The sequence below is a fragment of the Trachurus trachurus genome (genome assembly GCF_905171665.1).
Source record: "Trachurus trachurus genome assembly, chromosome: 18".
Taxonomy (NCBI): Eukaryota; Metazoa; Chordata; class Actinopteri; order Carangiformes; family Carangidae; genus Trachurus; species Trachurus trachurus.
This window is the reverse complement of record NC_139909.1, coordinates 18,269,392-18,283,397: the sequence shown is the minus strand read 5'-3', so window position 1 is coordinate 18,283,397 and position 14,006 is coordinate 18,269,392. Positions and strand designations below refer to the sequence as shown.

The window sequence follows — 14,006 nt, the reverse complement described above, 5'->3', positions numbered from 1 at the left end:
ACGATTGTCACATGATCTTTTTAACCAGATGGCTCACCCCTATACTATGTGACCTCTGATGATGGTTCCTTTGCCGACCCCTGCTCTTGAAGGTTTTGAACCCTGCAGCGCTTTCTCGCTTTTCCTATAGCTCCTCTCATCAACTTCACAAGTAGTTTGGCACTGGCAGCAGTGGTGCTCAAAGCAACACAGACTTCCTTTTGCTGTTTGAGCTGAATCACTCTGAAGAGGCACTTAAAAACTTCCATTGTTGCCCAGTAAATGCACAATAAAGTCTGGTCAGTTCAAGTGATCCCCTGATGTGCCGGATGTCCCTCGTACTTAGATCATTGCTCTAAAGTAACACAGAGGGTGAAAATGAACCCTAAGGCTAATTTCCCAGAGCAGCATTATGTGTGTCTTTCTCAGAATAATAAAGTTGTGGTGTTTTAGACTGTTGTGCTGGATTCACTGTGGCAAACAGCTTTGGTTTGCAGTTGGTTGAATGTGTTCAGTGGGTTGTTTGTACTGAGATGAGTTTGATCGTCTCTATTTTAATTTTGAGCTATGTGTAGCTTTCCTCATAAACAGACATTAGTGACAGAATAGTGACTTTCTGGAGGATAGAGAAATCAAAGGCAAGTTTTCTTTTTTTGCCATGTTGTAATAACATAGGTAATGCTATAATTCTCTTTCTTTTATAAGTATGATTTGCTTTGTTTACAGTAATTACTTTTGATTGACACTTTGGCAATGATTGCAGACGATTTCCGCAAAACCTTTAAAGAACAAGCCGAAGAAAGAGATTGATGTGAAAGGGATAAAAGAGAGTTGCACTAAGACTGTAGGCCTGCCTGCCGAAATTCATAAAGTTGTTAAGAGTATTGACCATCTGCCCATACACAGGTGTGGCAACTATCGATGTCTGTCAGCGTCGCGCTACTTTGTGGACGCGAGCCGAAAACCCACACTTGTCTCCCTCGCGCTACTGCGGTTTCATCCGAGTGAATGCGAGCTGTCAGAAGCAGACAGGTGTCACAATGTTATTAGTATGCGAGGATCCTCCAACTGCAGCGCCCGGTCCGTTCGCATCTTTATGCAAATGCTCGGTGCAGAGCAGCGAGACGGGTGGGGGAGAAGTAGCAAGTAGCAAGTTTGTTTCAAAATAAGAGAAGTTCACACTGGGCAGAGATGACAGCTGCACTGACATCAGTTTGTCAAGGTCCAAAATATTGCAAGGACAAACATATTTACTACAATTTCTCACCCAAATGAGAGACTGGAAGTTGGACCAGCATGCTTTAAATACGACCCTTAACAAACAACAGCGTTTTTTCATGTACAGTTGAATCTTGGATATTGAAAGCATTTACACGCAATAATGAGTGAATACATTATTGGAGGAGAGAACCAGCTTGTTTTGGGACAACTAAAAATGTGCACTTTGTTGTTCTTTTCCCTCCTTTTGAGATCTTTTTCAGTGTTTTCTGCATTTAATTATATTTTAGCATATTCCCCCCTCTGTTAAATTTGCAATTATCCACTGATTTAAAAAAAAAAATGTATCAAGTATTCACAAATATTATTTGTCTATCCCCAGTGGTTTCAGTGAATATTCATGCGGTAACTTTTCTGATTAATAATCAAGTTCCTGTTTAATTCAAAAACAAGGCCCGTAAGCTGAACTCCCGTTGACCTCCTGAAGTAGTAATTAAGTGACCATCTGCTTTAGATGGCGAGTAGCTACAGTACTAACCTGGAACAAGAGAAAAGTAAAAAACTTTCTACATGTGGTCCTGAAAAGGCTCTTTTGTTCTTAACCTCCTGTTAAACCTATAGGTTAAAATCCTTAGCTTCTCCTCTAGCAAATGTTGACAGTACAGCACCTGCATTTAAAGCTTTCTATACTTTATTCCCATTAGCCCTGACTTCATGTATACTTAATAATCTCTGTGCAGTATTTATTTTATGGTATACTGTACTCTTGTCCTGTTTTTGCAGTTCCTAAACCAACGGCTTATGTGTTGAGTTTTAAAAGTTTGCCAGCTTGAAACCTTGGAAGATGAATGCAGCATTTCAGATGAATATTTACAGCCTTTAAACTAACTTAATATTTCACTTTTAAAAAATTGGTCAACTTCAGAGAGATGGATAAAAAAACTAACAAGAGTGGCTAGTATCGATAAAGTTGAGGGTTAAGTTATTTTCCAAGTTTTATTACCTGGTATTGATCAGTCTCAAAAAACCCTGGGTTCTGCATTTATCTTATTAACCATGCCTGCCTGAAAAGGCCGGAGCGTCTCTGTGACCCTGCTTTGTAACAGAAAAAAGCTCAGGATTGAGACCACGCTCACGTCTGTGTGTTGAGTGTGATAGCTAGAAGCAGAAGGCCAATAGCTTAGTTTATCATTCTTATCGTAAAGACATAATAGGAAAACAGTGAAACTTATGTCCACAATTTAAAAACTGTCTGCAATAGCTCTAAAGGTTTCAAATTGACATATTGTATCTCATGTGGTTTCAAACCATTAACAGTGGTTTTTGTTTGAACTAATGGTGCTGTTTGTAAGATAACATTTTAGTTACCTGCTTTCTCCCTGTATGCTAAAGTAAAATGGCCGATGTTAGCTAACAAACAGCAAGTAGCTGACAGATTTGTTGATTTGTACTTCCCTGTTTGTATACAAACAAAAAAAAAAACCCAAAATGGTGTATTATCACTTTGGAGCCACATTTTTCCACTCTTTATGCTAGCATGTGTAAATTACCTCCTGACTTTAGCTCCAGATATCAGTCTTCTCACCTCACTGCCACTTCTGGCATAATGTCCAGCTGTTTCTTTTTGAAGTAATTTTCTCTGAGTCATTTCCTCTAGTTGAGTTGTACTTTTTTTTTTTTTTTTAGCATACAGCTAACACATTAGCATGCTTAGTTGTAGGCCATTTTACTTTAAAGGCACTTGTGAAATGAACAAAGGGCGTAGAAAGTCAGTGGAGTCCTCTAAGTAGCCTCCTTTGTGTTATTGTGTGCTTGGAATATATTCTAATATACTTTTTCACAAGTTGCATCTCCTTTTAGCTGTGGAATAAAGGAGAGATAAGTTCTCTTAGTCATAGTTTCTCTTGAGTTTTTTTCTTTTTTTTTTGATGCCAGTCCAATTAAGCCCTGATCGTCCCTGCTCACGTTCAGAGACTCTGTTCTCAGCCTACTCCTGTCCCGGCAGTGAGATATCTTATCTGAGATGGAAAGATACCTCAGAGCAGTGATAGCTACTATTTCTTAAAGTGCCTTACACGTATTGGTGTGCATATTTGATAATGCTGCACGCATTCAACTCATTTCCATCCCTCCTTGGCTCTCATTTCGTTTCGCTCGCTCTTGTAGTTTTGTTGTTTGCCTTTCATTATTTTCTTCATTAAGGTGAACAAACATCTTTGTTAGAATTCTCTTTTGGGTATCACTCCATGTCAGCACATTTCCACTTCCTTGATCTGAGACAGCGAGAGTAACGGAGGGAAAGAGAGAATCTGAGAGAGAACAAATTAATTGTATTATTTCAGCTTACAAGCTAAATCCCCGGCATAAATGCAGCAGCGACGGCAGCGCGCTTTGACAAAAGAGGAAGAGACAGAAACAAAGAGACAGAAGTGGGGAGATGAAGTGAGAGGGATGGAGGGAACACTTTGGTGCAAGAGGAGAGGAGGGCGGGGGGGGGGGGGGGTCGCACGAGTGAGAAACGAGCGTTGGTGGGCTATAAGAAAAGGAGAGAGTGATGGAGAGCAAGAGGGAGGTAGACCGTTGCCCCGTTCAAGTTCAGTGGAGTGGAGTATTTAATCTAACATGATGAACGAGCTATTGGAAACATCATCCTCCCAGCTCCTCCTTCACCACCCCTACCCCATTTCTCACGGACCGTAAGCCCCGTGATGGAGCTGTGTTTAAGGTCATTTAAACACTAAGGTAAAAGAAAGTCAGACGGTGCACAAAGTGTGTCACACGCGCACACACACACATTTACCCTGAGAGTGATCTCTCCCCCCGCCATGGGGCTGCATAGGCAGATCGTTACAACCACAGCAACTTGTTTCACATCTTATCATCCCATACATCACAAGTGTTATCTGGTTTATCTTCACTCCAGTAGCTGATTGATTGTTTGTTGGATGATCATATTTCTTGCTGCCATCTTGTATGTAAACCGCTTCGTACAAGTGCACCTGAGCCCAGGTTTTCATTCATTTATTTATTTATTTTTTATTTTTTTGAACAATGAAACCCTTGTCAGATATCTTTTTCCTCCTGCTTTAATTCCTACTTAGCAAAAGTCACACATATAGTGGAGCCTTCTCTGGTGGGAAAGGTATTCTGAGTATACAATAACAGTGAGACGGAGGATTTAATTAATCTCTGCTCTAATTAAATCTCTTTCTCATTTGCTCTTCTCAAGATCTTCTTTGTAACAATTAACAACATCCCAAGACGGCCACGCCGTTTTGTAGAATTTGTGACACAAGAGTGGCTTTGCTTCCACCGAGGCTCCCCTCTTGTAATGAGTTTTGTTTCTTTTCACACACCTAACACAGCTCAAAGCACAAAGTTAAAACACTCTGGCCGTAATTCCAAGTGCGGTGCATGAGCACAGTTTTAATTTTGACTTTTTGGCTGGTTGGCAGCAGCATGACAAGCTGTACATGCTTACTTGGTCATATTTTGGCAGAATAACCATGTTCCACCAGTTTATACAGCAGCTAGTTAAAATGCTAACAGATTTAACGCTAAGGAATGACCAAAATCAAAGGGATTTGTCCTCGGGTGATGATTAGAGACTGAACAGAAATTCATGGCAACCCACCCCAAAAACTTGTTAAGGTATTTCAGTCTGGACTAAAGTGGTGGACTGACTACCTGGCGCTGACTTTCCCTGGGGCTATCATTAGCAGCATGGCGAGAAAAAAATATTTATTACTGCATTTTTGAATAAATTGACTCATTTGGGATTCGAAACTGAACCTCAGGACCTTTTTATTCTGCCAAACTTACTCTCGGCTTAACGCAGATACTGAAGCAGGCAGTCACGCTCGTAAAGCTTTTATAGCTGTGTTCCGCATGCACAGTAAAGTTTTATGAAATATTTTTGACCGGATGCGACTGACCGGCGGAGCGTCTCTCTCTTTTGTCTCCAGACGTTTATTTGCCCATTCCTGCGTCTGTTTTATCCACCATCGTCGCCCGTATAGCTCGTCACTCTCCTCGGCCTGTCTGATGTTTAAAATAAAAGTCTTTTGTACCCATTGAATGTGTGCTCTTTTTAAACACCTAGCCCTTTGTAAGACGGTCTTACCCTGGTATGCTTTTAGAGCAGTTTAAGTGGTTGAGTGGACATGGAATTGGAGATAGAAGAAGAAGCCGCCTCTACTTGTCTGGCTTCTTTTAGAGCAGCTCAGCGCCGCCGAGTGACTGACTCACACAATAAGAGGTTGGAAAGCTTTGAAAGAAATTATAATTGGATGCATGACTAGAATATTCAGAGTAAGCCTTTGCTGAGCACTTATAAGGTTAAGGTTATTCATTATAGGTGTGAGAAAGTGCTTTCTCTCTCACCTTGTAAGAATTTGGTGTTTACTTGGTTTGAGTTGTTATTTCTTTTCCTCCATTATTTGAGTTTGAGTTGAAATTCTTCAAGATGCTTTATGAAATGCAGTTTATGCTAAAAAAACAAAAAAAACACGCATGCGTACAGTACGTAGATTCACCGACGGACCCGCCACTCCCCCTGTAAGCACCTTTATTGCCACCTACCCCTCGGCTGTTGTAATTGGGCGAGTTATTTTTACCTCTAATGCCTTTTCCTTCCTCTTTCCATCCTTCCTTCCCTCCATCCTTGGTGAATTAATTGGAGAGGGCAGGAGGCCACGGCACATATTGGGTAGGTAACGAGTGGCGAGGGCTGGACAGCCGCTAACACCCAGCGCTCTAATTGGCTGCCTGAGAGGGATGAGGGTCATTAGGTATAGGTGACTGCTTTGCCCTCTCAGCACAGTCGCACTCTCGTATGCCCATACATTCAGACAGGAACGGAGGGAAGGCTCATGCATGCGCCGACTCTTTCCTTCCCCCACCATACTGTACATCTTCCTGGTTTGGAACCAAACAATTAAACAATAACACACGTAAACCGTTTGTCCTTCTGTGTTTGAATTACGGCCTTGAGATCTTTGGCTGGGTTGGCGAGAACGAGCTCCAAACGAAGTAGGTTCACTACTTACACCCCCTACTCTCGTTATCGCGTCATCCGTCTTCAAACCTCAGAACATACAGAACCTAAAAGAGCCATGACTGCACGTACTTATAATTGATAGGATATAAGAGGCGAGTTCCTGCCACGCTGAATGCCCCCACATCAAAACCCTTTGCTCAATTAGGACGTGGCCGTACAGTGAATTCAATTGTCTCCCTCACGCCGCCTTGCTCTTTTTTCTTTTCTTCATCTCCGTATCTCTTATGTAGTCCCTTTTTGCTCGGAGTGTCTTAATTACTCATGACGCTTCGTCGGATCTCTCCTCCGCTCACTCTGCCTCAGTATCATTGTGCAGAACTGTGAGGAAAAGAGAATAATTGCTTCTCTTACCACGGTCCTCTAAATTTGTCTGAAGTAGCCTAATTGGGGCTAATGATGATCAAATGATGATTTTGACAACATTAGCCCCAATTGAACCAACCCACACAAAACCAAAAGATCAGGCTGGAAATCCTGCAGCACGCAAATATTTAGGTGACTTTACCCCCTTGTGTTGTAATCTGCAAAAAAAAAGAAAGAAATTTGGCTGATCTGACAAGTTTGTTGCTAATTAGAGGAATTCTGCAAGAGATCTGGCAACACGCTTCCCCCTCATACATAAACACACTTGTTTGCGCTGCTACAATGGGCCATGCATTCCCAAAAAACAGAAAAAGAAAAAAAAGGGGCCCAATCAACAAAGATGGTGTCGCTTTCAGTCCTTTTCTCTTTGTTTGGTGTAATTAGTGTTAAATTGTTTTACAGCTAGCACAGAAAACACACATGGCTTTATAGCTGGCGCGGCCTGGCAGCATTTAAGCGTTCCTCGCGAAAGGCTGTGTTTTTTTGTGATTTGCTGTGCAGCACTGGCGCAGATCCTGCTTTGTCCTGGCTCTTTCCACACACAGACACACAAACACACACTTTTCTTTCTGTGAACTGCTCTGCTGACCCCTCACCTGTCTCACCCACTCTCTGTGAGGATTACCGAAGCCTCCCCACTCCTATACCTTCTCCCTTCCTTTGTGGTCTCACGGCTCCCCCCCCCCCCATCTTTTGACTCGTGTTTTTGGTTTTTGTCTAAGTGCCTCAGGAATGGAGTAGAGTGTGCATTTTTTTTTCTGTATTGTAATGTCGGATGCCCAGAGCTTTACGCTACAGAAAATGGTCTAAACTGCTGTGCTGAGTGTTGAGGCTGAAGTGGAGAAGGGAGGGAGGGGCGCGGTGCGATGCTGAGTTACAGTGGGGCTTATGGAAACTGTGCCTCTGCATCTAACCCCTATTTCTGAAATGGGCCTGTGAAAACATTGAGGCTGAAAGCTTGGGTTGGCTTGGATTCCCCAGATGCACCTTTTGCCTTTTGCAGAGCTTTGCTGATTCACGCAGATACACACACACGCACACACACACACACACACACACACACACACACACACACACACAGACACACACAAAGGCACTCAGTACAACACACTATAGCCTCTCTATCTCTTTCTGTCTCTCTTTAACGCTTGCATACCCACGTCACGCACCGAAAAGGTTTGTGCGTCACTGGTGAGAAGGAGAGAAAGCCGATGACAGTTGGGTGTGTGACTGGTCTGTCACAGACTATTTTCAGGAGGCCTCTCTGACATGTCAGCTCCATTTCCTAAACCAACAAAACAAAAACAACAGTCAACAGGAAGGACCCGAGACTGCGAATGTCCCTGCAGTGATTGTTGGTCTGTCGGTTTGTTAGTTTTTATCACATCAAATGACATTCAAACCCCCTGTGGGAAACAGCCACCTGTTGATCCCACCCTAATTTGAACAGAAATGGCGTCTTGTGAAAGCCCCTCTAACGTTTGCATGGTGTTTTGGGAATACGCTGTCTCTTATTGGAGTATATTGATTTGTTTGTAGACTCTATTTGCACATTTTGTGAATCTCTTTAAGATGTGAACATGATGAAACGATAAAGAAGAAAACTCAGTTGTTTGTTTCTCAGCTGTCCATTCGCACTTCAGTCTCCCATCTCCTGTTTTCTGTGGTGAACCCATTGTAAATCGACAAACTGTTGTCAGTTTATTTTAGTTCTCTTTCTTTGTTTTTTATGTTTGTGCTGATTAACAAACTTCATATAGCAGGACTAGGGTTAGGGTTCCCCCCGTCTTCTATCCCTCTATGCTAAGCTGAGATAAAGCCGCTAGCACTGGCTTCATTTTACGATACAAACATGATAGTTGTATCAAACCTCTAATTTAATTCTTCAGTAAGCCTAATTCCCAAAATGTCCAAGTCCTCCAGACCTCATTAGCTTGTCACTAAAATTAAACCCAAAGTGAAAGAAATACATTTAGCCTATGTTCTTTTTTCTGGTCACTACCCGCCCACTATTTCCTGTTCCAGAGTCTTGTTCACCGTTATTTGCTTTCTTGCCAAGACTAGCGCAAGAGGATTTTTACCACGCTCATGTCTGAATGGGATTATCTTAGTTTAGCATGAGGAATTAAGCTAGTCCGCCTCTGTCCGAAATTCAGAATACACCTACAAACACTGCTAAAGCTCACTGTTAAACACATTACACAAACTGTGTTCCATAATGTACATATTCCTTTTTTCTTGGTATTTCCTGGCAAACAATGGCAGAAGTTTTCAGAGAAACCTAGCTTCCAGGCTTCATGCTACGCTAGGCTAATCACCTCATGGCTCTGCTGTAGCTACCTCTAAAAAAGAGTAAGAAAGCAAGTAAGCTTTTTTCTTCAGGGAATAAAAGTAGGTGATAAAGTGTTGTTGATTTTGAAGTTACTATGCTCACACTTCATTATACTTCCATGTATGGACCTCTATCTCTTTGTTTGTGTTTTTCCAGGACTATAAAGCGGGACTTGCTATCGCTGAAGTGGAACTGACTGCTGCCAATATTAAAGACACGGACCGCAGGGGCTTTGAAATCAACACACCCTTCAAGAACTTCTGGTACGTGTGCACCACATCTGTGTGTATATGCATATGTATCAGTGTGTGTGTGTGTGTAGCCTACCTGTTCTCCCACAACAAGGAGAGGTTTCTGCGGAAATGTGATGTATGACGTGTCTTTTTATGTTTGTGCGCGCAAGAGAAAAGCGGTGTGTGCGATTGATCTCGCAGCTTTTTCCTTAACACACACTCCATCTCTTATTGTTTTTTTCATCATCTAAAGGATGAATAAGTGAAGGAATCTCTCCTTGAATACAGGCCCCTCAGAGTGATGTATTCAACAGGTTGACATTGTAGTAGGCTACGTCTCTGCGTTAGTTTAAAGTCCTACTGCATGAAGCAGCAGCGGGTAAAGGCTTTATACATATTCCTTTTCCTAAAACAAACCCCGCTGTATTATCGTCTCATCTCGACAATATAGTTTATGAAATGTCCTTCACATGCGCTTAAGCCTCTTACTTCATTGTACTTTAATCTCAATAATCATATCTCATAAAGCATCCAAATTCACAGCTAAAAGGCGACTGCAGACACTGTAGTTAATCTGCTCTTATACACGTAAAGATATTAAGAGTCTCATTGTGTGATAAGAGTTTAGGTTCTCGTATAGTGTAAGAATATTCACAAACTGTACTGTAGTCCTATCAGTCATATCAGATTTGCCCTTTTTGTCTTTTTCATCACCATGGCCCTTCTTTCTTCTTACCTGGAGAGGATTAATTCAAACAAGAATGGTTCTAAGACATATTTATTGATGTATTTACTGTATCCACAAGTTATTTTCCCTTTCATTGTTATGACATGTGTAAATATAAAACCTTCATATGTCTTAAAAGGGAAATATGCCGTTATTAAAACAAAAGATCTGGTGAGCAAGAAAAAAATGACATATCAACAGAAGGATAAATGTTTTCCGTTTTTATTGAGAGCAAATAAAACCGAAGTAATTCTTTGGCTTTTAATGTTATACATTATAAAACTTACTCATAACCACTTCCACGGGCTTGTTTTGCCGAATATCTCCCAAAATTCATGTAAAGTTTAATGGCTTTTTTTTAAATTATTGCTTTTTCCAGTGTCACTCCTAAATCCAGTGTGTGTGTTTTGGGAGGAGAGGTTGTTTCAGGTGGATTTCACAACATAACAATCGAGATAACAATTCCACCCTAATAACACTGATGCTGGCAACATTATCAACCCTACAACTTGATGAATGACCTATCACAGAGCTCTAGTCTGGACCAGGAAAACAGTTCCAGCCGGACACTTGAACAGTTTTAAGGAAGTAATAGGTCCTCACTCGACACATATTGTCCACTACTACTGAGCATAATCGTAAATCCTGGATGAATTTATCAATAAAACAATGATCTATACATCTTCTTTGATCATTTGTAAATTGTTTATAAAAAATAAGTTTAAAACTAAAATTCTCAAAGTTTGTGGGCAATTTGTTTGTTGGTGTGAACCATAAAGCAACAACAGTAATGTCACTGAAAGCCACTTACTGTATAGAGAGTGCATTTCACTTTTTTCTTGTGAGATAATCTAACCCAATGCGTACGCCTGCCCCCCTTTGTGATACAAAGTAAGTGTATGTTTTTCTTCTGTAAGTTGTGAAGCTAATGAGCAGCCATGACACACAGTTTAAGATTCGGCTCTAATGAGACAGAGTTTTTTTGCCGTTTTGTTTGTTTTCGCCGCATTTTAGTCGCACTCTCCTTCATTTGTGTCAAATTTCTCCCACACACACCGACAGACACACAGATTTATGGGCCATCGCTGCACTCGCGCTACATGTGAACAAACTTCTGTACAAAAATCACTAATTATCGATCAGGAGTTTTCTTTTTTTATTATTATTATTGTGAAGCCTGCCTCCCCCTCAGGAGCTTTGTGCAGGTATCTGTGCCCCTGTAGGGCACAAAGCCTTTCAGGCGACTCCGGTCCCCTGAGGGCCCACAATCAATGAGCGCGCTGCTTGTTTGTGCTGTAATGGCCCATTTAGAATACAACCGTCACAGCTGCCTGGACAAAGCGTGGCTTGTTTGTTTGTATGCGCTTGTTTGCTATCTTCTCTCTTTTTTTTCTTTCTTTTTTTTTTTACCCCTTCCTTTTTTTTTTTTTTTTTTTTCCCGTTCGGCTTGTGTAAAGACTTTTTTTCCCCCCTCTCTCATTCCTCTACCTGTCTGTTGTATGTCCGATCGATCTGTTTGTGTCAGCTGCCTTAATGGTCCCATCGTTTGGCAGCTTCGTTAATACGGTGGACGTAATTGCCATTTTGTGTGCAACAAAAAAAAAACAAAGAGGTGGAATTAAAATGAGTTCAGGTCTCCCGAATTGTTTTGATGAGGTGATTGCTGAAAGAGTTTTATTGTGTGTATGTGTGTGTGTGGTGTGTGGTTTTGTGCGTGTGTCAAATCGATTGGTAGCCCTGGGAGCGTTCTCCTACCTGCTCAAGGTGGGGATTAGTGAGAAACTCATCTAATCACTTTAAGCTGTGGAGACTCACTTTGGCTTTTCCATTGTTTTGCTGCCGTTAAATGGACAGAGCGTTGAGTCCACTGTGGTTGATACAATCGCAGACTTTTATGAGTAGAGAGAATGACAATGAGGCAGAAGAGTAGAGGAGATATTACCGGGCAAAGACACTTAAGTTAGTAAGAAACAAAAAAAAAACTTCTTTCTCTTGATCAGAAAGCACTTTTACTAAAGTAAAGCTGCAGATAAATGCCTAGCTCAAGGGCATATTGGAGAAAATCTATATTTGTCTGGTCTGTTTATTGAAACTTGGAATCGTTCGTTCTTTTTTTTTTTTAACCCTCGACTGAAAATCTTTTCTAATGAAAGAAGTGTGACATGAGGTCTTTGGATTATCCAGAGCGCTGGTTTTGGAAGGGCCTGTTTTCTGTTGTTATCTCAGATTTAATTTTCCAAAGCTGTGAGCGGCACAAACACGGATTCACTGTGAAAATCTCAAAGGTGGATAGAAGAAAAATACAAATATACAAGAACCCTAAAGCTACTCAGTCTGTAAGGATATTATCCTTTTACATTCTGTTTTTACTAAATCTGTCTTAAAATACTACTCATATACTCATTTGAACATTGAAGGCTTACTTCATGAAGTCAGTGTGGTTCTGATTTCATTATAGCCACTATGGATAGGAGGATTATTTAAAGTAACCACTGACTTTCATACATATCCAGAAAAAGAAGCTGTTCCGCTGTTTAGTTTCTCACTTCACAGACTCCTGAGGTCGACTGGGGAGAAAAAGGTCAACGTCAGAGCAGCAGAAGTTAAGAGGAGTTGGTATTTAGTCCGAAGTAGGGTTTTGACGATCAGGCCAGACCATCACTAGATCTGAATCACCATCCGTATCCTATTTCCATTGTGGTTTTCTTATGAAAGTCTCAACTGGAGGTTGTTATTTGTATATTTCTGACACTTTATTTGAAGTTTATTTTGAATGTTTTGCCACTATTCTTCCCCCACCTACTCGTCTTTAGTGTGGGTAGACATCCTGTCTGTGGCTCGTATTCTGAATCAGGGGCTAAAATGATTCAATTGTTGCATTTTTCTTTTGGGTCGTTTGTGTTCAGAAGGTAACAGCCCCAAGCGCTCCAAAGTTGTAAACAAATGCCATGCACGAACCAACTGTTCTCTTATTGGGCATAAACATAACCCAGAAAGAGGAGGAGGTTACCTGGGAAAAACAAATCTGCCCAAACGAACCGATCTTTGGGGTTAAACGCTCCCTGTTTCGAAACAACTGCTCCAAACGAGCCAGGTCTGAACACACCCCTGTAGCTTTCTCAAACCTTTCTGAAAACCACTTTAAATAGGTTTTCATCTTATCATTATTTTTTTGTCGTAATGACTGATATCCTTTTTTAAAACCCTGAATAAGAATAACTAATCCTTTTATTTTGTATTCTGTGGTTGTCACTCGTGTCACAGCTAGCCATCTTACATCAGCTTAATGTGACTCTTCTTTTAGATGATGGTGTGTTGCGGCTTTTAGAAATGCACTGCACTGTTTCACATCAAGGTCAATATAGAAACGCATTGATTATTCTCATATGCAAGCCTTTCATTCTCTCTTTAATGAACGCTGTTAGGAATGACTGGGTGTCGTGAGAGAAACATTAATGCTCTTCTGTTGGACCTGTTTAACTAAAGTGTTGTATTTAACAAAAAGTTCTATTTAGCAGTACCACTCTCTTACATTTGACTTTCTTCCTATTAGATACATTATGCATGTAAAAAGAGCCGTACGGCCATTCATCATTCATGAAGAAGAATTACATAGATTCTCTCACTTGCGTGTAGTATGCGGAGTAGCGGAGCATAAAAGCCTCACACATCAAACAGGATAAAAGACGCCAATAGAAGTAAACCTGAGATTTAATGTTCACCATAACTCTGAATTTCAACAGAGTGTCAAGATACTTCACATCAAAATTGGATTACCACATTCGACTGTCATTTTTACATTTATGAAAAATACATTTTCATGAGTAGGGACTGATACTGGGTCCTTGGGTGAATGGGAAAGCCTGAAGCTGACTTTAAAGAGCAGTTTCTCCAACTCCGTGACCATGAAGGTCGTCCAGGCACAATTGAAATGGGATGTTAGATATGCCTTTTTCCAAAAAAAAAAATGGCTTTTTGAATATTTTGGCCACTTGCTGAGAGTCAGATGAGAAGATTGATACCACTCTCATGTCTGTAGGTTAAATATTCAGCTAGAACTCGGAGATGAGTAGCTAAGCTTAGCATAAAGACTGG

General features: G+C 40.9%; 1 protein-coding gene across 1 annotated transcript in view; it reads left to right on the top strand.

Annotated features, from left to right (window-relative positions):
• Positions 1-14,006, top strand: part of arap2 (ArfGAP with RhoGAP domain, ankyrin repeat and PH domain 2) — a gene marked incomplete at its 5' end in the record, with an annotated part of 124,155 nt that overhangs the window by 35,660 nt on the left and 74,489 nt on the right. The window contains one exon of the mRNA XM_083992981.1: positions 9,108-9,214. Coding sequence (XP_083849107.1) covers positions 9,108-9,214 — 107 coding nt within the window. The remainder of the gene's footprint in view (positions 1-9,107; positions 9,215-14,006) is intronic.